Source organism: Rhipicephalus microplus, chromosome 4, assembly GCF_043290135.1.
Source record: "Rhipicephalus microplus isolate Deutch F79 chromosome 4, USDA_Rmic, whole genome shotgun sequence".
NCBI classification, from domain to species: Eukaryota; Metazoa; Arthropoda; class Arachnida; order Ixodida; family Ixodidae; genus Rhipicephalus; species Rhipicephalus microplus.
Genome location: NC_134703.1, coordinates 208,831,345 through 208,857,816, shown reverse-complemented (window position 1 = coordinate 208,857,816; position 26,472 = coordinate 208,831,345). Strand labels below are relative to the sequence as shown.

The window sequence follows — 26,472 nt, the reverse complement described above, 5'->3', positions numbered from 1 at the left end:
GCACTGGATAAAGTTATTCTCGTGCTAAACTGTACATGCTGAAACTTTTTTGCGATTCGTGGCAGTGATCCTGCAACCGGCTTGTGAGGCCCAGAAAGTGCCACTCGGACAGTAATAGCTCACTGAACTTTATAGTAGTTGTTTTTTTTTTTAGATTGTAAGAAAGTGTATGTAAATGCGGAACAACCACAGTTATTTTTTTCTGCAATGGCCCTGGAGGTCGATTGCAGGGACCTGTGCTCATTTCTGAGCTACCCCTGAATTACTGAGGCTAACAAAAACTTCGGGAACCCGGCATCTGTCAAACAAAGAGCTTACCTAATAATGCTCAAGGATATTGCTTTAAGACACGATTTTGAGCGCGGAAATGAATACACTGCTTACAGTTATGCTTCGTTCGACAAGGTTTGAATGCGCGGAGTCATACTGAAACAATGATTTGTTAGCGCACGGCTCGTATATCGAGCACGTGTGTTCGTCAGGAAATATTACCTTCGGGTCAAGAATTCTGATAGTGTCGTCTGCTACCGTTTCATGCGTGATCACCAATGGACGCAGAAGCTTGTCAAAGATATTCAGAACTTCTGCTTCGTCGGCTTTTCTGCAAGCGATGACGTCAAGTAAACAAAAACCGTCTAAAATAAAAAAAGGTTTTAGAAGGGTTCACGCTGTTTACGCGCAGAGGAATCTGCTTGTGTGGTAACGCTAAAACTATGTCATTAAGTATGGGTCAAAGAAGGATCCAACGGACACTCATGGGCACACATTGCTCGTTGTTTGAAGCGTGCTACTCATGTTATAGAATGCAGCCATACACGAAAGATTCTATAACACCAACCACTTTCAACTTTATTGATTATATTAGTGTAATGTCTGATATAAACTTTTCGAGTAACCTCATACAGTGAAAAATATGCACTAAGTGGTTGAAGTACTCACTATAGCGTTCACCTCTTAAGTGAACCCGCAGCGTTGAGTGCACTGGGAAGAACTTGAAAGGCACTGGCTATTAAAAAAATAAAATGATATAAAGATAATAAATACAACAAATACAGCATTTATTGTGTTCCTTGGCCAGCAGGTCAGATCCCAGTAATAAAAGGACGATAATAACATTGAGTAGTTTTATTAGTAAGTTACGTATAAAATGGGCAAGTTGCTACGACACATGGAAACAGTGCCCAAAACAGAGGACAAGAAAAGGAAGGAGACATACAATGACACTGACTTACAACAAGATTTATTTGCTGAAACTGCGCGATATATACTTGAGCCATATCTGTCAAACAAATATCTGAGAAAGGACAAAAAAAAACGAAATTCACCTAAGACTACGTAATCATCGTGATAGCGTGCCATGAACATTACGTGTGCCAGCGTTCTGAAGAAAATGTATTTCTCTCTGTGGTAGCGCAATCGAAGGTCTGCTGTCACTGCCCAGTCTTGCCATTTCTGCAGCCTCATAAATTTCACGTATCATCTGATCCCAATGACGCTTCACTAACGCACACGGCTGCAAGTCGGGAGAACAGTCACAGTCTCGGCAATGAATGCCGAGTTGGCCCGATAGCATAGAGACAATGGAAGCGTACTGTTTCTGCCGCTCGTATAAGCGCCGACTTTCTTATCAGAATACAGTAGGCATATTTGTTGAAGATTTTATGTAACTGCTAGATTATTACCTTAGATCGACATTCGTAATGATTGTATTTATTTCCAACGGCAAGGGTAGTGCATTGAATCTTGCCTTGCACAAATTCTAGGGCATTGATATTTAGCCTGCCGTGATCGCGCTATTCACAATTGCTTAAAAACGACAAATATCAAGAAAGTATTCCGCTATGTTGATGATTTGTTTGTGCTGTTTCAAGCTGAAGCTGCTGTTTCAAACAGCACGAGCATCAAGCTCGTGCTGTTTCAAGCATCATCGGCCACTGCTTTTTTTTTACTAGTGTTTTAGGAACATTTAGTAAGCGCCTTTCTAACCCGTGGAGTTTCGGACAGAGGAACCATCATGTTTATAGATTTCATGTTAACGTGAAGTCTTTTCCACGTGTGTTGAACATATCAGCCGCGTGAAAACAAGCCAATTCTTGCTTTTGGGTCAGGACACTAAAAAGTAGCGAAGTGCGTCATTGTGAAGACAATGCTATACACACGCATCATGATAGTCTTGCCATGGCATGATTTGGAGCAGCTTTAATAAGCAAACCGAACGCCTCAATGAGGCTGGTTTCTCGATCTGGGTTCTGACTATCGTTGCTTAGTGTCTGCCTAAAGAAATCAGAATCAGCTTAAAAACTAATTCTGGAACCCGCAAAACGCAACGTGACAAACAAAGCTATGTCGTTCATCCCTATATTCATGGCGTCACCCACTACCTCAAAAATGTGGCCAGCAGATGCAAAATGGGTTTGGTTTTTTCAGCTACAGATAAGCTGGCTAGGTTGCGTAAGGCCGTTAACCTTGATTCCAAGGGAGTGTGAGCCTACCAAACGAAGCACCGAAACAAATTCGTTCTACGCATTGAAGAGGTGGTGTACTCTCTCCTGAGGCAAGAGGTACAGGCTGTTTCACACCTATAGGGGAAATCTCGAAGTGCGTAGCATCGTTATGCCGTCAGCAGCTCACCCGTGCGCAGATGATTCAGGAGTGCTTTGAACCATGTCTTCTCAAGCGGAGGCGAAGCACAGGCGAAGCAGACTGCGGCGCGCTCAGAATGAAGAAACATTCGTGAACGCACGAGGTTTGGATAGAGCAAACAAGGTATGCAGTAAATACTGCTTCTACGTCCCTATTATCCGAAACAAAGGCTCAGAAGTTGGCACTTCCAAAATTTAGCGCAGACAAGCGTTCAAAGTTGGGCAAGTTGGTATGGTAATATCGAAAGAAACTGGACAGCAAGACAAGACACGAAAAAAGAAAGCACGTCACAGCTTGCCGTTTCTTGTTTCTTCGTACCGTATTTTACGGCGCAGAGTTTTCATGAACTGATTAGTGCAAAGTATTCCACATTAACAATGATATGCGTGCGCTGGCCGAAAATGCAACACTCGCCCTGCCTTAGCAGATGACGTGGTTCAACACTGCACCCTTGAAGCGTCTGCGCACGCATGATCTGCTACCGGCGCGCCATTGCAGCGCTATTAGCATCGCGATGCCAGGCGCTCCAAGATTTCCTTTTAGTAGGCCCCGGAAACTCTCAAGTTCCCGCAATGGCCGTAGAGGGCGAAAAAATTGACCATGGTGAGTTTCGTCATTTGTGCGTATAGTGGAACTACTAACTCCTTTTTTAGCGGTCGGATAAGTTAGTGTGCATTTTTCCTGTTAGGGGCGCTCAACGCGGCTGAAATATTTATTTCAGCATTCACGAAAAACTGTTAATGAGCAGTTACTACGTAGTTTTATCAAAATTGAATAAAATTCTTTTGTTTCTACTTTTACTACTAATACAAGAGCGATGATTGTTTTATTTCAAGTATTGAAATTATTTTGACGCTCGAAAAGCAGCAGACCGTCGACATCGATTGCGTTTCTCTTGGTTAATTTGTTGATATTGTCTGCGGTTAGCCGCGGTGCATTTTGTCGATCGGCATTGCAAAGCTCCGTTTTAATTCAGCATTAATATATCAATACGAGCTTGTGTGTCAGACGTTACGGGCCGCTACGACAAAGCGAACGTGTTTAAAGGCTGTGAACCATGTCACCTGCTGTGCTTCACCGACGTCCGGCTGCGCAGCCTCTAGCGTGAAAATTCAACGCCGGAAAATCGCTCGGAGACTGCCTACGCAGACAGAATAATCTTGAACAATGTGGATGTGTTCACCGGTGAGTGAAAATGCGCTGCTTTGTATCTGAACGTGGCCCTTTTCTTCTGCATGCGCCACATTTTTTGTCATTTCACAAGGCTTTTCGACTTGTAAAGCTAATTAGATGTGAATTCACCTTCTGAATATTTGAGATTGTTTACTTCGTTGTCACATTCGCTGAAAATATATTTACTGCTAAAATTTGTAGCACAAATCACAGCATAGGATCTACGCTTTTCTGCTCAATATGAGTATCCTGCAATATATGCACGTAATTTCAATACATAATAGACCCAAGTGAACCTTTAGTGCATATACGCATTTGTACACTTTTCGTAAGTTTGCAATGAAGCATATTATACTTGCATGAACTATATAGTCCATCCGGTTGGGGAATTACCTAGCTTTGTCCTCTGAAGAACGTCACTAAAACAAATTCATTATAATGCCATCTACAAGACAAATTCACAAAAACAGCAATGTTACGTCCACACTAACTTTCTTACATGCAGTGTTCCCATATACATTATTCTCAGTCATGCATCAGAAATTCATTCAGGCTTCTACCAGAGTAACCAGGACTTTTTTTTTCTTACAACCCAGCATCAGCATCCAAGGAACTGCTCATATCAGTGCACGCATGGATGCCTCATCACTACCTCAAGTCAGCGGAGAATGTGTCATCACTGAAAGCAAGCTTATGGGCTAAAATTCTCGCAAGGTATGGTTGAAGATACTTTATTTGTTTAACCTAATTTGTTCAACCATTTCTGTCTTACACTGCTCCTGAGTCTGTTCTTTTTTCTTCTCAGAAAACTGGACTAAAGAGAGACCATTGATTTCCAAGCTACCCACATTCAGTCGAAAAAAGCTCTACAGTTGCCATAGTGACAACCCCACGTGCCACCAATATGCCAGGCGGACAAATGGAAGCCTTATACTGAAAAGCAGTGATGCGTACGGTATGTTCAAGCTGTACGAAATTGGGTGCACAGATTGTTGTTTCTTGCTTTATGAATTACTCAGTTTACAGGAAATGTGCAGGCATCAAAATTCTTGGACAGTGCTTGACATGGGGTGCACATACTGTACTTCACTCTACGTGCCAAACTTTGCATAGAGTATCACATATCACTTTGTATCAAATGGGCTTGTAGTAGTGCATACTTAGCTACACTTCTTTTTCACATTTTGTATAGATTGCTGTGAATGTAAAGACTGTTGCAAGGCAGTGGTAGTACAGCAATAGCAGTGTTGAAACATTTACTGATACCGCGTGCATGTTGGGAGTCACACTGTCAAAGTACTAAAAAAATGGCAGCATATCCACGGAGTGAATGATGGAGAGTGGGGCGAAGAATTCTTCCGTTCATTCGTTCTTGCTTCCGTCCGTCCATGCGTCCGTCAGTGTGACCGTCCATGCGTCCATCAGCCCGTCCGTGCGTCCGTCTGTTCGTGCGTCCGTCCCTGCGTTCGTCCATGCAGCCGCCCCTGCGTCCGTTCATGCGTCCATCCATGCATCTGTCTATGTGTCCGTTCGTCCATCTATTCAACACTCCAAGTACCACCATCTCGCATCTTTTCATCATATATTCCCCATATAGAAGCACCGCCATCCAGCGGACATTCCAAGGACTAAACGAGAGGTGGCACACGCACACTTTCTTACGGCTTGCGCTTCGGGTCCACTTCCCACCTTTAACCACCTCGAGTTCATGGTATATATTAGTTCACTGTATTCATGGCACTGCGGCCGAACGCTCGCTAAACCTTTTGAAACCCAAGGAGGTTACGCCCAGCGAGTATGACGTAGCAAACTTTTTCAGTCAGATAGTGCTAAATGTACATGCCGATGGTTGCTGATAGGAAGTGAGAGGCGGAGAATTCGGCTTTTACTTTTTTACGGCTTGCGCTTCGTATCTACTTCCCATTTTCAACCACCTCGAGTTCATTCATGGTATATACAAGTTCATTGTACTCGTGGCACTGTGGCTCAACGCTCGCTAAACCTTTGTAAAGCTAAGGAGGTTACAACCAGCGAGTATAACGTAGCAACCCTTTCTTGTCAGATAGAGCTCAATGTACATGCCAATGGCTACTAATGGTGATCGCAGCCTGCACGTTAACTAAAAGCCGAATGCTCCTGTCTCTAATTCCCCGTTAGCAGCCATTGACATGTACATTGAGCACTATTTTTTATTGTTCAACAACCCACAGAAGGAGTCTCTCCCCGGCACCACCTTGGAGGTCAGAACGTTATACTTGTTACATACTACGGGGGACGGACGGGTGCCGCTATAAGGAGCTTCGCCCCTAAAAACTGTGCAAGAACTCAAGAAATGTCCTGCAGAAGTAGCAATCATGGAGCTGAACCATGAGAGTAAAATACCTAGAAGAATAAGAATATGTGGATCACTTTCGGCAAGCATTCTCAAATCATGAATGATGTTCTGTCACTAGCCCTTAAGAGGAAGGTATATAACAGCGGCGTCTTGCCCGTACTTACCTACGGAGCAGAAACCTGGAGGCTTACAAGGAGGGTTCAGCTTAAATCAAGGACGGCGCAGCGAGTGATGGAAAGCAAAATGATAAATGTAACCTTAAGAGACATGAAGAGAGCAGAGAGGGTCAGGGAATAGATCGGTATTAAGGACATCGTAGTTGAAATCAAGAAGAAGAAATGGACAATGGCTGGGCACGTAGTACACAGGCAGAATAACCGCTGGTCATTAAGGGTAACTGACTGGATTCACAGAGAAGGAAAACGCATGAAGTGAAGACAGAAGGTTAGGTAGGCCAATGATATTAAAAAAAGTTCGTACTATAACGTGGCAGCAGATAGCACAGGGCCAAGTTGATTGGTCAATCATGGAAGAAGCCTTTGTCCTGCATTGGGTGTAATCAGGCTGATGATACGCCAAAAACACGCATCGGCATGCACGCAAGCACTGAGCCTTATTGTTGAAACGTATGTCAACAATTGTGCTTTGAAACATGATCGCTTACATGACAGAGTTAATGCAATAAAAATAAGAAGTAATCAGTAATTTGCATTCGCTTGATTTTCTCCCACTGTGACTCTATGACCTTCATTCTTAGCTTGTCCAAGGGCTACAGGTCAGCATCCGAAATCTCATCTGCTGAAAATTGCTGCTGTTCAGTTGTTTTCCTCCTCCAGTAAATTTAGTTTGATTTGTTTTTGTAAAATGTTGTGATCACTCTGGACAGACTTGTGCACTTCTTCCCAGCACTTCTCGGCTGTCTAGTGTTACTAGTGTTCCATATGTCCGTATTGTAAGTGTATATATCATGTGCAGTGTATTTCGAGTGCTATCCACTGGTGCATAATTTCTTTTTTACAAATGAGTGCCTCTGGGAGTACCAACAGGCATCCCCTATCTCGTGTGTCAGCTTACCTACAGTAGGCGAGCAAGGGCAAGGGTAGCTAATTCTCTTCACTTGTCATCTGAGACCACTTTGACAAGAATGTTCACTTGCTGAAATGTTTGACTCAGGCTTTATATATTCGCGCCCTGTTACTCAATTAAAGTGCCTGTCACTGCAGCCCTTTAACCACTTTTGAAACGTAAATCAAGTTTCCTTTTCAACACGATCTTGTATATGGTGTTTTCCCAGCATGCACTTGTTTACCATAACAGGAACTTGATCTAGTTAGTCGTAAAAAGATCGGACGCACAGGTAAGAACACAGATTCTAAACACAATATCGAGGACATCGTTATATGCAGGGATACCTAGCAAAACAACGTGGGGTCCTTTATTTTTATTCAATGCATTGTGCTTTTCGCCAATGAGTTGTCAAATATGATATTGCAGCACAGGCTAATCGAACTGACACTGCGCTTTTTGAGAGCTTCTGTGGTGAGAAAGACAATGGCAGCGCAGTACCAAGCACTGTGCAAGGGTTGTCCAGAGGAAATATCCTTGTCTGACAGAACGAGCTAATGGACAAAGTTGCACAATTTTAGCGGGTAATTTTACTAAACAGATGGCTACAACTGTTTTTTTATGTATTGTTCAACTCTGTGAGAGACAGTGTTCCTTGTTTACATGTATACTGCTGCATTCACGATGGTCAATAAACAATGTGCGCTTACTTGCTCGGTGTGTTTTTTTTTTTTTTTTGCCGCTGGAGGCCTCTAGGTCACCTGGCGCCATAGCGGAAATATCTATAGTAACGTTAGGGTGGCGTGTGGGTGAATACCACCCTGCAATAGCAGCGAATAAACGCCCTAGGCCTGCGGGCGCGCACCACGAACCCCCGCACCTGTTACAAAAGCAGCCGCCACGTTGCCCTAGCGCAACGATGATGATAGGCCTACCAGCGCCCTCTCTAGGTGGGATAAGTTAGTTCACAACGCCACCGCTACCCTTATTTTCGTTGCTCTATGAAATGTACAGTTTCCTCCTCTAAGTGGTAGTGTATAGGCGTTCTGTGCCCTAAGTATGAAACAGCCTGTACATCAGCCAAAGTGGCTGGTATTTAAACGAGCGGCAGAAAGAGTACGCCTCCGTTGTCTATATAGTATCGGGCCAATTCGGCATTCATTGCTGAGACTATGGCTGTTTTCCCGAGTTTCAGCAGTGTGTGTTCATTAAGCGTAATCGGGATCAGATGATACGCGAGATTTATGAGGCTGCAGAAATGGCAACACTTGGCAGTGTATGTGTCAGCAGAGTATCGATTGCGCTATCACAGAAAAAAGTACATTTTCTTGAGAACGCTAGTACACAATGTTCATGGCGTGCTATCACGATGATTACGTTTCCTTACGTCAATTCTGTTTTTTTTGTTTTGTCGTTCTCAGTTATTTGTTTGTCAGACAGTGCTCAAGTATATATTGGGCAGTTTCAGCAAATGAATCTGATATGGTTGAATGATATGTGGAGTTTAACGTCCTAAAACCACCGTTTGCTTATGAAAGACGCCGTAGTGGTAGGGCTCCGGAAATTTCGACCACCTCGGGTTTTTTGACGGGCACCCAAGTCTAAGCACACGGGCCTAGAGCACTTCGTCTCCGTCAAGAATGCAGCCGCCGCAGCTGGGATTTGATCCCGTGACCTGCGGGTCAGCAGCCGAAAGCCTTGGCCACTAGACCACCGCGGCGGGGCTGCAAATAAATCTTGTTGTAAGTCAGTGCCGCTATCTGTCTTCTTTCTTTCGTCCTCCATTTTAGGCGCTGTTTCTAAGTGAATTAGAAAAATAAAATTTTATTTTAAATTGCTTTAGGAATGTTCAGTAAAGTAGCGATTAGCATGGCAAAAGTATGGTCAAGACGTCTAATTGGGTGAGTTGGTGATTCACGATTACTTGAAATGGAAGCGCGTAACGTAGACAAGGATTAAATAAGACACGTATAAGCGCCAGCAGAAAGTTAATTCGAAAAGATCTGACATATTAGAAAAACACTACAAAAACTTATGAAGATATAACTGCCTCATCTTGCCTGTAAGGAGAGGAGGAGTAGGCGGAATGATATGGAGGTCAGCTAATCTGTTTGCCTGGCAGAAATATCTGAATGCCTACGGCATGTGCTAAAAAAGGTGCTTGCTTCTTGCACGTGCTTATGTTTTGGCTCGTAATCACTATGGTGAATTGGCTGAGTGTCTGTTAATATTGTTACGTAAAAATGACACCAGGCGTGTCCAATTATACTCGGCGACAAACTTCTGTGGCAGCACAGCCAAGGCTACGAATCCCACGGACGCCGTATTTTACTACGCTTCTGCGTGTAGTCCACGAACGCTAACTTTTGTATACTGCGTAGCATAATAGAAAATATAAAAAGAAAAGATGGAACTATTATGTTCAAGGTTGTTCGCATTATTATTATGAAGCATTACCCGTGCAGCTTTCTCGTTCTTTGCTGTTTCTCGTTTCCTGGTTTTAAGGGGCCGTTTCACCTTTTCCCTGTCCCTGTAAACAACGACGGCGTCGCTCAGTTTCAGCAAGTTCACATCAAAGCTTGTGAGCAAGCATGAGTGCGTGTTCATTAGATGAACTGTATTCATCGAGCAAGGAAAACGAAGATAGCGGTGCGTTGTGAAATATTTTGTTTCCTGTACATGCAATCACAAAGAAATTGTGTGCAAGTGATGTCATAAGCGAAAGTGGGACTCAAGTCAGCCTTGAAAGTGAAACTGGTGACCTGCCAGCCTTCAACAACACCAACTGCTTAGGGAAAAAATACGATTGTCAATTGTATGTAAAACCAATGAACTTTTTTCTGAATTGCAATGCATACGTGGTTGGCGTTTCGTCTGCCTAATAATGTTGATAAGATAGCGCGAAAAATTGCGTATCGTAACGCCACTCCCGTCGGTGTCTACGGAGGGAGTCCTTTCTTCCGCTGTGGGTGATAAACGCGTTCATGTATATAACTCTTTGACTGTGCGAAACAGCGTTCTTGACCGAGTAAAGAATGCGTTTCACCCACTTGGATCTACGAACGTCAGCCTCCCGCTCATGACCGATCGGTGCCAAGATTTATGCTTATCGTCGCTGCCTCCGCGTTCCTTAAAAAATAATGTGAGCATCGTCACAAAGCTCTTGCGTCTCTGAAAGATAGAAAACAATGATGGTGACCCAGTATAGTATGAAATCTAGAAAATGATTTCCTGGCTTTGCGTTGTCCCAGTCGCCCAGAACTAGCACACAATAAATAAGGAAAAGAAGTGTACACTTAAGGGCAAATTTTTCTGTGGTTTGACACAATATTAATGAGATCTAGCAGACAATATTGCGAAGGAATGTATAGGGGAAGTTATTAGAACAAATGCTAATATAAATGCAAAGAAAAAACGGTGGCTGGAAAGATAACTTGCCGTGCGCTGGAACTCATTATATTGTGTCAAAACACGGAAAAACGAGCCCTTAAGTATACACTTCTTTCCCTTAATTATTAACGAGGGTCTCGTACTGGCAGACTTTGTGTCGTTAGGTTGTATACGAAGGACTGTTGGTCAGCTGCCAGCTCATGATAAAAAAAAGTTCTCGTGCTACGTGACGCCAAACACTCATGAAGAGTGTGCCACACTCGCCGCCATGGCTCAGGTGGCGCTGACTGACACTCCCACGTTCAAATCCACATATAAACCCAGCGAAGTGGCTGGGGGGATAGCCGCCGTGGCAGCTCAGTGGTAAAGCATCGAGCACGTTATTAGAAGGTCGCAGGTTCGGTTCCTGCTCATGGCAAGTTATCTTTTCACCCACCTTTCTTCGCATTTACATTGCCATTGATTGTAATAACTTTCTTTATACATTCCTTGGCATTACTGCCTGTCAGATTTCATTTATATTGTGTCAAAACACGGAAAACCGAGCGCTTAAGTATACACTTCTTTCCCTTATTCATTAACGAGGGTCTCGTACTGGCAGACTTGGTGCCGTTGGGTTGTATACGAAGGACTATTGGTCAGCTGCCAGCTCGTAATGAAAAGAAAGAAACTTCTCCAGCTACGTGACACCAACCAGGCTCATAAAGAGTGTGCCACACTGGCCACCATGAATGCAGGTGGCGATGACTGACACTCCCACGTTTTAATTCACATATAAACCCAATAAAAAGGTTGGGGGATAGCCACTGTGGTAGCTCAGTGGTAGAGCATGGAGCGCGTTATTCGAAGGTCGCAGGTTTGGTTCCTGCTCATGGCAAGGTACCTTTCACCCCGCTTTCCTTTCGTCACATTTCCTTTACAATTAGGTCTAATAACTTCCTCTATGCATTCTTTGGCATTATTGCCTGTTAGATCTCATATATATATATATATATATATATATATATATATATATACCCTACTGAAACGTTCCGTATGCGAGTCCAATAATTCCATATGTTTCCATAAGAAATACATATGTTTCCTATATATTTTCCATATATTTCCGTAAGATTATTACGGAAACATACGGAATTATTGGACATCGCATACGGAATGTTTCAGTAGGGTATATATATATAAATATATATATATATATATATATATATATATATATATATATATATATATATATATATATATATATATATATATATATATATTATGAGGAAGAGTTTTATTCGAGACGAGCTCGAGCTGGCACACACTGATGATGGTATTTACAGCTGAGGAATTATACAAATGATGATGACACGTCAAATTGATAAAAAAGAGTCGGTGACTACGCTCACACTAATTCCCCGTCATGCTGGAAGCAGCCTCCTGGCCGCACGAAAGACAATATTAAAAATTGCTTCGGGTATAAAGCTTGAGTCGAGAAACGTGTACGATTTCTGTCCCACGACAACGATGGTTGGAGGGAGGGTTAAGTGATGAGATACGGTAATTAACGGGGAACGTTTGTTCAATCACCATATAAGGTCCTATAAAACGACTGAGGAATTTTTCACATAAGCTGGGCACACGCACGGGAGTCCAGAGAAGAACTTCGTCTCCTGGAGAACAGGTGACAGCATGGTGAGTTGAGTCCTAGCGAGACTTGTGAGGTTCCTGAGAGCTGCCGGTGTTGATTCGGGCCAGATGACGGCAGAGATCGAGGCGAGACGAAAATTGTGCGGATAAAGGGCCTGCTGAAGTAGCAGGAGCCGCAAGGAAGGAGACGTCCAGAGTTACACTGGGAGAGCGGCCATGGACCAGTAAATAGGGAGAAAAGCCGGTGGTGCGTTGCTTAGCTGTATTGTAGGCGAACTTTACGAATGGCAAAGTGGCGTACCAGTTCGTGTGGTCAGGGTTGACGTACATGGCAATCATGTCCGAGAGGGTACGATGAAAGCGTTCCGTCAAGCCATTTGCTTGTGGATGATAAGTAGAAGTTGTCTTGTGGATGGTGTTGGCGGCGTGTAGAACCTCAGCAACAATAGAGGAAAGAAATATCTTGCCGCGGTCACTGAGCAAAACACGTGGAGCTCCGTGTCATAAAAATATGTTACGCAGAAAAAAAATTAGCTACTTCAGTGGCTGTACCAGCGTGCAGCGAGGCTGTTTCCGCGTAACGGGTAAGGTGGTCAACAGCCGTCACAATCTAACAATTTCTATTGGAGGTCACGGGAAGGGGGCCGTACAAGTCTATCCCGAAGACATCGAATGGCAAAGAGGGACAAGGAATAAGTGGGAGAAAGCGAGAAGCAGCAGTAATGGGTCGTTTCCGCCGTTGACACAAGGCACGCGAAGAAACATATTTGGCAATGGCGGATGAGAGGCCAGGCCAGGTGAACCGACTGCGTATTTTGTCGTACGTTTTGCGATAGCCGAGATGCCCAGCAGCAGTATCATCGTGGAATGTCTCAAGAACCTCACGTTGTAGACAACGTCGTATAACGGGGACCCATTTGTTTCTTTCAACGTGGTAAATATAGCGATGTAAAACACCTTCGTGAAGCTTGAATTGTTTCAGTTGTCGACGAAGTCGGGCGTTCAAGGAGCGGATGTGTTTTCTAAGCGTGCTATTATGGAGCCGCAGTAAGGGTCAATGCGTTGATGCGACAGAAGGCTAGATGGGCGGCCGGATCTTAGCCAACTAAGACCCACGATGGGTAATGCCACAGTGTATATTTGTGACGGTGGGCTATCACGGTTGGGTAGAGGGCAGCGAGAGAGAGAATCAGCATCTTGGTGCTTCTTACCAGACCTGTAGACGACATCGAAGTTGTGCTCTTGTAAACGAAATACCCAGCGGCCAAGACGGCCTGATAAGTTATTTAGCGACGAAAGACAGCACAATACGTTGTGGTCGGTGACGACTGCGAAGTGGCGGCCGTGGAGGCAAGGACGAAATTTTTGTACCACCCATACAACAGCGAGGCACTCTTGTTCGGTTATTGTGTATTTTTCTCCGTAGCAGTCAAAGCACGACTGGCGTAAGCGATGACACGTTCGCGTGCGGCGTTGTCACGCTGCAGTAGAACGGCACCGAGACCATGACCACTGGCGACAGTGTGAAGAATGGTGGGTGCACCTGGATCGAAGTGACACAGTACCGGGTCGAATGGTCAGGGCTTGCTTCAACGCCAGGAAAGCCTTTTCACAGTCTTCGGATTAGACGAATGCCGTGTTACTTGCTAGCAGTTGATGGAGCGGAGATGCAAGCCTTGCGAAATTGCTTATGAAGAGCCGAAAGTAGGATGCCAAGCCGAGAAAACTGCGCAGGTCTTTTTGACGCAACGGACGGGAAAACTCGAGGACGGCGGCAAGCTTTTCAGGGTCCAGTCGAATACCGTCTTTGCTGCCTAAGTGCACTAGATCCTTGATCGTCTTGCTTGCGAAGGTGCAATTTTTCGTACTCAGCTGTCAACCAGCTTTCGCAAGACAACCTAGGACTTCTTCGAGGCGTCGCAGATGTTGCGAAAAGGTAGACGAAAACACTATGATGTCGTCGAGGTAGCATAAGCAGGGTTTTCACTTCAGGCCACGCAGTACGCTATCGATCATACGTTCGAAGGTAGCGGGTGCGTTACAAAGTCTGAAATGCATTACGGTAAATTCATATAGCCCATCTGGGGTGGCGAAAGCCGTTTTCTCTTTGTCATATTCGGACACTGGTATTTGCCAATAGCCCGATTGCAGGTCTAGGCTGGAAAAATACTCTGCGCCATGCAACGAATCTAGTGCGTCGTCGATTAGTGGGAGAGGGTAAACATCTTTGCGCGTTATTTTGTTCAGTGTCTGGTAATCAACGCAAAAAACGTACTGCTCCGTCTTTCTTTTGCACCAAAACAACTGGCGAAGACCATGGACTAGAGGAAGGGCGTATGATATTCCGCCGAAGCATGTCTGAGACGTTTTTCTCAATTATCTTCCTTTCTCTAAGAGACACGCGGTATGGGCGCCGGTGAATAATTCGGGAGCCGTCAGTCTAAATTCGGTGAGTCGGCGAAGTTGTCATACCAAGGACATCAGAATGAGCGTCAAACAAAGAGCGATGTTTGTTCAATAAATTCAGCAATTCTTGACTCTGGGCTGCTGTCAGATCAGGGCTTATCGTCACCAATAGAGGAGTGGGAGAGTTGAGTGGCGGCGCGCTTTTCTCTGGTAGGTCTTCTTGACTCGGAAGGGCAACAATCGCAACGGGATGCGGGTCAATAGCGCATGTCACTGTTGATCCACAGGGCAGCAATAAGGGATCGGGGGTCTGATTTAACGCAGTAATAAAAACAGACCCTTCTGAAAAACGAACAAGGCCTGGAATGATCAGAATGCCTCGATGTACCGTGTGCCCATAAGGTAGTAGAAGCACGTCGCCATCCACGAGGTTGATGCAATTAACGCTAATTACTGCTTCTCGGGATAGCCAAAGAACATAATCTAAAGTGGTGACGAGACGAAAGCGCTCTTCGTGTTCCGATACAGAAGAGTCGGTGGGATTGAGGTGGATGAGGCGCTGACGACAAGATATAGAAGCGCATGCAGACGACAGGAAATCCCACACCAAAATGAGTTCGTGGGTGCACTCATGGAGAAATGCAACGGCAATAGGATGACGAATACCGTCTATGAAAACACGAACTGTACACTGGGCGAGTGGGCGAGTAATGACGTTCGTCGCAGCATGGAGAGACGGGCCCGAGTAAGGTGTTGCGACTTTGCGGAGACGAGAGCAAAGGTCAGAGCGAATAATGCAAGTTGCAGCGCCAGTATCAACTAGAGCTTCTACGCGTATACCTTCTACTAACACTGTTAACAAGTTAGATGGTCTGTCTGGAGGAATTGCTGGCTGACCAATGGATGCAGTTTCCTTTCATAAAACTGCATTGGGGAGTTTTCCGAGTGGGCATTCAGAACATTGGAGGCAGGTCGCAGAGGCGACATGGAACGGCAATTAGGAGATGGTGAGTGGCGGCGAGACTCACGGAAGTTCACAGGCAGGCCCATAGTGTGAGGTGGAGAGGGCGAACGCTGAAAGGAAGACCGGTAAGGCGTGCGCTGGTAGTCCGTGAGTAGAGTGAAGCGTCCACGTTCCTCTCTAGCGTAGCCACGTTGCTCGTCTCGTTGGCGCCTTCGGCAAAAGTAAGATATGTGACCCCTATAGCCGCAATATTAACAGTTTGGGTGAGAAGGAGGTGGCACGGTGTAATAGGGCTGTGGATGCATCGGTGGAGGCACTTACGCCATAGGTACATGGCCACCTAGTGTAGCCGCTGGGATAGTGGTGGGTGCTGAGAGCGCCCCAACTTCTGTGTACGTTGGTACCTGACGAGGTCTGGATTCGGCGGAAAATGGTGGATGTGACGCAGATGCAATCTCTCGCCTAATGATGTCGCGCAGGTTGGTTGGAGCTAAGGTTAAAGTAGATGGTGGAGCGCAGGAAGAGCAGCGCCCATGAAGCTCCTCACGAACGATGTCGCGGACCAGGGCACGCATGTCGAGGGCCGCAGGAAGACGAGTGTCCGAGGCATCATAGCAAAGATGAAGAGACTGAAGTTCTTCTAGTCTCTGGCACATGGTGATGACATGAGTCGTGGTAGGATTTTGCGACGCAAGGGCGTTGAATGCGACGGTACTTATGCCTTTGATAATATTGCGTATTTGGTCGCTTTGAGACATAGATGAGTTTACACGCTTGCACAAGGCAAGAACATCCTCAATGTACGGGGTGTATGATTCACCCTCCAGTTGAATGCGTTCAGCAAGCTTCTTCGTTGCTGCTTCAGCGCGAACACTGGGGAACTAAAAATCTGACGGATCTGCCGTGCGAACGTGTCCCAGTCTGAAAGATCTTAGATGTGGTTCAAAAACCAGGTTTTGGCAACATCAGTCAAGTAGAAAGGGACCGTACGTAATTTGTGTAGAGTACCCCATTTGTTCAACTCGCTTACGAGGCCGTAGGTGTGCAGCCATTCTTCAACGTCATCTCCTTTGAGACCCGAGGGCACTGGCGGATCACGCTGGTGGCTGTGGATGGCCAGGGTCGACGGCGGAGGCTGCACTGGGCCGGTGGTGTTGGATGAACCGGGATTGTCTTGCACTGCCATAGCAGGAGGTAGTAGATGATGACCCGAGCGGAGCTCCAGTGGTAACGTGCGAGAACACTTAGGGATCAAGAAGCGCTGTCCACCACTTATGAGGAAGAGCTTTATTCGAGACGAGCTCGAGCTGGCACACACTGATGATGTTACCGATAAAGATTAATACAAATCATAATGACACGTCAAATTGATAAAAAAGAGTCGGTGACTACGCTCACACTACAAATAAATTATTAAATATATATATATATATATATATATATATATATATATATATATATATATATCAAAAAGAAGTTCTGTGGGTTCGGTGCAAAAATAGTGAAGAAATAAAGGAGCACACTTACGAAAATTTGAGGCTTTTTTACTCTACGTTTCTGCCATGGCATGGCCTTCGGCAGGATGAACACTTCAAATACGATTATGTGGCCGCTTTTATGGGCAGTACAAAACACGTGCGATCAGCATATGAGTGTCACAAAATTTGCAAAACAGCTGTGACAACACTAAAAAAGCATTACAAGGAAATGTAATAGAGTAGACAACATCATGGGCATGTAAAAAGGCATTTGTAACAGTGACCTTTGACGACGATGATCACGCCCCGCCACGGTGGTTTAGTGGCTAAGGTACTCGGCTGCTGACCCGCAGGTCGTGGGAGCAAATCCCGGCTGTGGCGGCTGCGTTTCCGATGGAGGCGGGAATGTTGTTGGCCCGTGTACCCAGATTTGGGTGCACGTGAAAGAACCCCAGGTGGTCAAAATTTCCGGAGCCCTCCACTACGGCGTCTCTCATGCTTGAATGGTGGTTTTGGGACGTTAAACCCAACAAATCAATCAATCAAATCAATCGACGACGATGATCACGAATGAAAAACAAAAATATGCATGATAACTTTTAGGAAGTAGAGAATACGTTAGGGCTGCTTTTTTTAAATAGTTCGCAAAAATGCGGGCGTCAGGGCATCGTAGAAAGGCATGACACTTTGCCTATACGCATTCGTTATCGCCGGATAACACGCTATTGATTGCATGAATCAAGAAAGATTCTGGAATTTCGCGATCATGGTGCGATTTGAAGCCTTATTATAATAGATTGACCATAATCTTGTCAATCGAATAACCTGGTAGATGAAAATGCTTGGACAATGGGAGATGTGGCAATTCGTTTACGTGTGATTTGTGGTGTTTGAAACGGATACGAAATGATGTCTCGGTTTGACCGATGTATTGTATGTAGGAGATTGAGCATTCAAGTAAGTAAATGATGTTGCTGCTATCGCAGTTCAAGTCTCGTTAATCATAAGTTAAAAGTTATATGCCGTGCTTTTAGCAACAGTCGCAGTCACCTTGGTCATGTACGCACAAACATTACATCGCAGTTTGTTACAGGGGTGACAACCATCATGAACAATGAATCTAATCTTGGAAGAAGTTACCATGTCGCGCAAGCTCCTTGATCTCAGATATCCAAGTGGTGATTCAGTGAAAATGTTCTTAAGCCGATCGCTCTGTGTCAATAAGTTGTAATGCTTTCTGAGTATATGCGACACGTTACGAATAGACGCAGAATGCGTTCGAACGAGGTTGGTTCGGGAAGGTGGCGGTAATTGCGTGTCCTTGCTGATGAGCTTTTCACGATCGAGACATTTGGCGCGCTGGAGAGCGTCGTCAGTTATTTGCGAAGGATATTGTTGTTCGGTTAATGCTTTACGGAGCTGGTAACAGTTGCGATTGAATTCTCTGTTGTCCGAGCAAATTATTTAAAACGAATAGCTTGGTTATAGGGGATACTTGTTTTGCAGTAATTGACATGGCTGCTTTTAAAATGAAGATATTTTTGTCGGTCAGTGGGCTTCCTGTAAAAGTTTGTCATTAGTTTACCATTGCATAAAGCTACATTGACGCTATGGAAATTTATGCTGACTGGTGAATAACAGTGGGAAAAGGCGATAAATGGTTCTAAGCTGTTGAATTCAGCAATTAAATAAGGTAATACCGCTTCATCATGGTTGCGGATTAAGAAAATGTCAATGAAGCGTTTGTAATAAAGGGGTTCAAGGTCATGAGTGGCGAGAAAATTATTTTCTAGAACGCCCATGAAGATGTTCGCATAATTGGCACCTATTTGTGTGCCCATTGAGGCGCCGCTGATTTGAACGTAATGTTCACCGTTAAATTCAAAGTTCTTAAGCTCGAATATCAGTGCTAAAATAGGGCCTAAGGTGCAATCGTCGATGGGTTTGTCACTTACCGAGTCGTTGTATGCTTGAAGTACAGAACAAATCCTGCTCATATGGGGTATATTTATGTACAGTGACACCACATCCAGTGGGATCAGAAGAGCATCACTCGGAACACGCATATTTACCATGTCACGCAGAAAGTGGTTAGTGTCCTTGACATATGAAGAAAAGTTAGGAAGAATTTAACTAATTAAGCTGTCTACATAGCGAGACTGGCTTTCCGTGATGGCTCCTATTCCTGAAATAATTGGCCGGCCAGGATTGTTTTGCTTATGAATTTTAGGGAGCAGATAAAATCTACCAGCTACTGGACTCATGGAGACTAAAGATTTAAGGTCAGTTTCTGTGTTTTTATTTTTTCTAACTTGCCGTGGGCAGCTTCCTGCCCACGGCAAGTTATCTTTTCATCCACTTTTCTTCATATTTACATTACGATTCGGCCTAATATCTTTCCTTATACTTTCCTTGGTATTATTGTCTGTTAGATCTCATTATTATTGTGTAAAACACAGAAAAACGAGCCCTTAAGTATACACTTCTTTGCTTCATTCATTAACGAGGGTCACGTACTGGCAGACTTCGTGCCTTTAGGTTGTATACGAGGGACTATTGGTCAGCTGCCCATTCGTAATAAGTTCACGTGCTACGTGACGCCAAATAGGCTCGAAAGAGTGTGCTACACTCGCCGCCATGGCTACTGGTGGCGCTGACTGACTCTCCCACGTTTATTTCACATATAAACCCGATAAAGTGGCTGGGCCGATAGCTGTGGTGGTAGCTCAGTGGTACAGCATCGAACGCATCATTCGAAGGTCACAGGTTCGGATCCTGCCCACGGCAAGTTATCTTTTCACCCACTTTTCTTCATATTTACATTACAATTCGGTCTAATATCTTCTCCTATATTTTCCTTGGCATTATTGTCTGTTAGATCTCAATAATATTATGTAAAAGACAGAAAAAACGAGCCCTTAATTTTCCACTTCTTTCCTTCACATTATGTATATATATATATATATATATATATATATATATATATATATATATATATATGCGATATTAGATGGCACAATAAGAAAACTAATAAAGGAGAAAAAACTAAATGATAGGGCAGCTTCTCTGATCCCTCTTAGTCCGGCAGCTGGTAGGTTCTATTTGTTGCCGGAAATCCATAAACACAACAATCCTGGTCGCCCAATTGTTTCCGGCATAGGTACCTTGACAGAAAACTTGTCGCGTTACGTAGATAGCCTAATAAACCAGATACCCCCTACATTCCAGTCATTTCGGCGAGATACTAACGACTTCCTTTCTGACATTACCAACCTTATTGTACCTAACAACGCTCTCCTTGTCACTCTCGATGTTGCGTCTCTCTACAAAAGCATACCGCACTTGGATGGTATAAGGTCCGTGGTTGAGGCTTACGATCACTCCGCTCTCGACAAGTCCATTGATAGCTCGACTATTGCTATACTGCTTGAAATGATTCTTCAGTATAACAACTTTGAATTCAATGGAGTGCATTATGTTCAAGTAAGTTGTACGTCTATGGGTACTAAGGTCGGGCCAAGCTATGCAAATATATTTACGGGATCCCTTGAGAACAAATTCTTGTCGGGTCGTTCGCTAAAACCTTTTTATTATAAAAGATTTATTGACGACATTTTCATGATTTGGCCACACGGAGAGGAGAAACTTTTGTCTTTTATTTCGGACTTTATAATGCTCATCCTTCCATATCTTTTTCGCACACATATTCACCAGAGACCATTAACTTTCTCGATGTCACATTATGTCTCGATAATGCAAAATTGAGCACTAAACTGTACCGCAAGCCGACTGACAGACAGAGGTATTTACACTTTCAAAGCAGCCACAAAAGGCACTGCAAATCCAGCATACCTTACAGCCAGGCCTTACGCTTTGCGCGAATTTGCTCTGAGCAATCTGACTTTGATAATAACTGTAACCAGCTACGCACTGCACTGCTTAAACAGAAATATCCGCCCAAGTTAGTCGATGACGCAGTAAGGCGTGCCGACGCACAAGACCGTACAGCACTCTGCATCCCCAAGAAAAATCGTAAAAGTCATTCACATGTTAACCTGGTTTTAACCCATAACGCATCGGCACCTAACGTCGCCTTTATTTTCCGCAAACACCACAACATACTTATGAACAGCGAACGTCTTGCAAAAGCGTTTCCAGAACCACTACGTGTTGTGTACAGACGAGGCAAAAATTTGCGAGATTTATTAACTTCCTCTAAAACCAGACAGAGCAATAACGACCAGACGCTTGGTTGCCGTCCTTGCAAAAAGCCCCGCTGTAAAGTGTGTGCACACATGACCACAACAACACTGGCAGCCAGTACTGCGACGAACTTCAAGTTCAAAATTAAGGGCAGTTTTACTTGTGATACTGCAAATGTCGTATATTTGCTAGAATGCGCAATCTGTCATGTACAATACATAGGTCATACTGAAACTGCTTTTCGATACCGTTTCAATAATCACAAATCTCATGTGCATGCCCTTCCTAACTTACCGATTTCGAGGCATGTCACCGAGGCAGGTCATTCATTCAGTAAAATGAAAGCTACAATACTCGAATCGGGTTTCAAATAACACCATGAACGCGAAGTAAAAGAGTCATTTTTAATTCATAAATTCAAAACACTATCTGCCGGCATGAACGAGAGCCCGGGTACGCTTACTTGCATATTGCCTTAGTAAATCGCTTTTTTGTTTTACTGACAAGTGTATATTCTTCGCACGATGTTGGCCTATTGTCAAATATTACCTACATAATGTAGGTGGCCTTTGTCGCTTCACCATTTTACTCGCAATCATTTTGCTCTGCCTGCTTTGTGATTTTGTTTATCTCTCTAAACTTCTTTTTCTTTTTTAAAGGCTTACTGAATGTTTTTAGGCTGTGATTATCCCGCAGAACGCATGACCAAGTGAGCTACTGCGTGCGCAGTCTGTTATTTTGCTGACCTGTTTCATTCCACACAAGTTGTAGGGTATCTAATACGTGCCAATTCACTATTGTATAATGATACGCGTTTTCAGCTGTATATGCACTATAGCCACGTACCTTTGGTGATATATAATCTTGTTTCTTAATCTACTGATAATGACTTAGCCGTGTGATACGCAAATAAGCAGCTTATATATGTGCCCTGTGTGCCATGTGTAACCATTCACTCCGACGAAGGCAGGCCCACCGGCCGAAACGTTATAACGTTTCGTTATAACGTTTTGCTATAACCAGCCGAAACGTTATAACGAAAAAACACTAGTTTTACTATAGTAAAACTAGTGACCTCTTTTTGTACCGCATATATATATATATATATATATATATATATATATATATATATATATACCAAAAAGGGGGGTTTTTCACTGGATCCAAGGACACATTCATTTTCATATATATATATTGGTATTTCTTGAGTCTTTCTGGATTTGGTCGAGTTATAAGTCACCATATAAAGCGAACGAGCAAACAAAAACGATGCTTTATTGTCAATGTCCGGATATATAAATATATATATATATATATATATATATATATATATAATGTCTGTGTGTAAGTTTTATTTTATACAATTTCTGCCATCTCGAACGGCGAAATAAAGTGCCAAATATTGGCACGCGAATGTAGCTCCGTTAAATGGGAACCTGCAATTGTAACACAAGCCGTGCTATAAGTGGTATTTTGTGCTGTCAGTGTCTGTGAGAAACGGCGTTAACCAGGCAAGGCAGTGCGGACGACCCTTGCAGGAGCCAGTGCTACGGGCCAAAGTTCGAGGACGAGCCAGCAGCGAGCAAGCGGGCCCGTCTCGAGCAGCCCATGGAGAAAGCACACATGGAAGAGGAGAAGAAGAAGAGACAGGCAAGTGCTGTCATCTCTATACTATAGTGTGCTCTATAGTATAAACGACGCCCTAAATAAAGAACGCAGGCTTTCGATTTTTTAAATGCGAAGCATCTCTTAGCGAACTTCGGCGACATTGAGCGTATCTATCTATCTATCTATCTATCTATCTATCTATCTATCTATCTATCTATCTATCTATCTATCTATCTATCTATCTATCTATCTATCTAGCCGCTTACGTTTGTTTGGGTGCTCTCGCGGTCACCCCCTTAACTTGGCGTCAACCAATATAGCAAGGGAGAGTAAGATGGTTTGACGAATATGACGCGCTGGTCAAGAGATGAATAATGTCACAATCTTGTCACGTACGTCGTCAAACACTTCCCGTCAGACAGTGGCACATACTCTTGGGCGGGTATGTGCCACTGGTAAGCGGTATGTGCCACAGGTTACTGACACTTAGTATTTACCCAGGAACGACGATAACACACATGGGCAATTTCACCGCGTGAGCGTTAAAGCAATACTCGACATCAGTAGCTCGACTTAACGAAGGCATAGAATAAATGTCAGTGTTAAGGTAAACATGACATAGGCAGCGTTGCCAACCAACGAATGCTAATAATAAACTTCAGGGTCCCGGCAGGAATCGAACCCAAGCATTCTGCGTGGCAGTCAAGCGTTCTACCAAAGAGCTACGCCAAGTCTCGGAACTACTTTTCAAATCGACGCTAATCTTCGGGAAACGTCGAAAATGGTTGAAGTGCTGCCTACCCAATTTTATAATCATTACATATGTACTTCTTTCATACAGCCGTCACGTCGGGTTAACGTGAATTGTGGTGAGGTGCCATGCGCTGAAATTGATTTACGTAGCAGTGTCGAAGGCCAATATCTTCGCGAGCATCAGCGTTTCATATCAACTTCTGGGGGGTTGCAAAAGCACATTTCCAGCTGACATCGTTAAGCAAATAAAAAACTGTATATAAATATCTGCAACTCTTCAACATATGTCTCTGCGTGCAACATTTGTACATATTGTTGCGGGTTCGCGGCTATGCAGCTATGCGGGCGGTGCGAAGAAGAAGACGACGACGTTTTGGGCTGTTCGAAAATACACAACGGCTGCCATCTTGACTGCTGGAGTACTTTTCTACTCTAAAGTAGTAAATACATTCGCAACATTTTGGTGGTGGCGCTGGGTACGACGCAAGACGGAACTTCGAAGCGGACGTGTTCTCGACTGCCCGACCATGGCAACAGAAACCAATTCTGCCGCTCCTGTTTCAGCCGCGACTCCGGCGCAGCCTGTACAGCCGGTCGTATTGACGCAACCGCGCGACCCTGGCAACTTCTGCGGCACCGACCATGTTGACGTTGACGACTGGATTCCGAAGTTCGAGCGGTTTGCAGCAGTGTACCGGTGGGACCCTACGATGATGCTCGCCAACGTTGGCTTCTATCTCTGCGGAACAGCTGGCGCGTGGTTCGAGGCTCATGAAGCGGACATAACCAGCTGGGATACTTGCAAACAGAAGCTTCGTGACCTGTTTGGTAAGGCCGTCGGACGCCAGCGGGCCGCTTCTAAAGAACTCTCTGGTCGGGCACAAACTACGACCGAATCATATGTCACCTACATCCTTGACGTTCTCGCCCTTTGCCATCGTGCCGACCCCAACATGTCCGAGGAAGACAAAGTAAGCCATTTACTTAAAGGCATTGCAGATGATGCTTTTAACATACTGGTTTCCAAAGACTGTTCCACCATTGATGACATCATCAAAGAGTGCCGCCGATTCGAAGAGCTGAAGAGTCGCCGGGTCGCCAAGAATTTCTTGCGTCTTCCGAACACGGCCGCTACGTCATCTTGCGAGGACCTTCAGCCGCCATGCAGTCAACCACATAACAACGAGAGTGTGGTTCGCATCGTTCGTAGAGAAATCGAGGCCGCGTCTCCGTCTTTTCTGACCCGCCCATCTGATGATCGACCAACGATCTCGTTGATCCAACAGGTCGTGAGAGAGGAACTGGCAAACGTTGGGCTGCAGCCTGTATGTTCGTTGACGGAACCTCGGGTCAGTACCATAGCGCCTTCTCCTGCACCAGAAAGATTCCGCCGCTATCGTGATCCTGCTCAGTGGAGGACACAGGACGACAAGCCTATATGTTTTCATTGTCATGGTGTAGGACACATCTCCCGCTACTGTCGTTTCCGCACGTATCCACCTCGGTCGTTTCCTGGCTATCGACGTGACGACAACCACCGGCCCCTGCAGTACAGCGCTCGTGACGATGGACCGTACAATGGCACTCCTGCGACGCCAGTCCGCCGGTCCAGCCGTTCGCCGTCCCCGCATGACCGTCGCTCCAGGTCACCTCAGCACCGCCGCTATTCGTCGCCCCACCCTAGTGGACGCCCTTCTTCGGAAAACTGAGCAATGCAGCTCCCGGAGGTGACGCTGCATTGGACTCCCGACCTGAAAACCCTCTGCTGACCTTGACTACGGACAAAAACCTGCTTGATGTAGAAGTGGATGGCCTTCCTGTTACTGCCCTTATTGACACCGGCGCACATATTTCAATTCTGAGCTCTGACCTCCGTGCACGATTAAACAAGGTCCTTACGCCGCCAGAGTCCCTATTTGTACGTGTCGCTAGTGGAGCGACCCCGGCTGTGCTCGGAATGTGCACCGCGCGTGTGAGATTCGCCGACCGCCAGACGTCCGTTCTATTCCATGTTCTCGCTCACTGTCCACATGACGTCATCCTTGGACTCGATTTTTTGTCCGACCACTCCGCTGTAATTGACTGCTCAGCCGGCGTCGTGCAACTTGACTTGCCTGCGGCCACCGAAGAGTCGAAGATGGTACAGAACAAGCTTTCGTGCGCTGAGTTTGTTCGCCTCCCACCCCAAGCCCTAACTTGTGTCACAGTTGAACCATATCCCAGTGTTCCGGATGGGGATTACGTGGTCTTTCCCTCTCCTGGTGTTTTACTGGCCCGCAACGTTTCCTCCCCGTACACCATATTAACTGTCACAGCGAACAAGACGTGCCTTCCTCTTCTGAACTTCGGACTCAGCCCTCAAATCCTACCACAAGGCATTGTTCTCGCCACTCTTTCACCGTCACACGAGTGCCAGATCTCATCAGTGTCACGTGAACTGGCCACAGTCGCCTCGCCGAACCCGCATAGCACCGACGCAGCCAACTCTACACGGCTCAACAATGTAACTAAGATGATTGCCTCAGACCTGTTGCCGTCTCAGGTCAAAGACCTCACTGATCTTCTCACGAGCTATTCGGACATATTTGACTTTGACGGTAGGCCCATAGGTCAAACATCGCAAGTCAAACATCGCATTAATACCGGTGATGCAGCTCCAATTCACAGGCGTCCCTATCGAGTGTCACCATCAGAGCGCCAAGTTATCCAACAGGAGGTGAATAAGATGCTCACAAAAGGCATCATAGAGCCCTCATCGAGTCCGTGGGCGTCCCCTGTAGTCTTAGTTAAAAAGAAGGACAATACCTGGCGTTTCTGCGTGG

The 26,472-nt window shown here is 45.0% G+C and overlaps 1 protein-coding gene across 8 annotated transcripts in view; it reads left to right on the top strand.

The window, feature by feature from the left end:
- nab (NGFI-A-binding protein homolog) overlaps positions 1-26,472 on the top strand; it is a 1,065,342-nt gene that overhangs the window by 963,760 nt on the left and 75,110 nt on the right. For 7 of the 8 annotated variants that reach the window (XM_075893960.1, XM_075893958.1, XM_075893959.1 and 4 more), the window contains one exon: positions 22,810-22,939. In XM_075893960.1, the coding sequence (XP_075750075.1) occupies positions 22,810-22,939 (130 nt within the window). The remainder of the gene's footprint in view (positions 1-22,809; positions 22,940-26,472) is intronic. The other variant, XM_075893956.1, reaches the window with a different exon arrangement.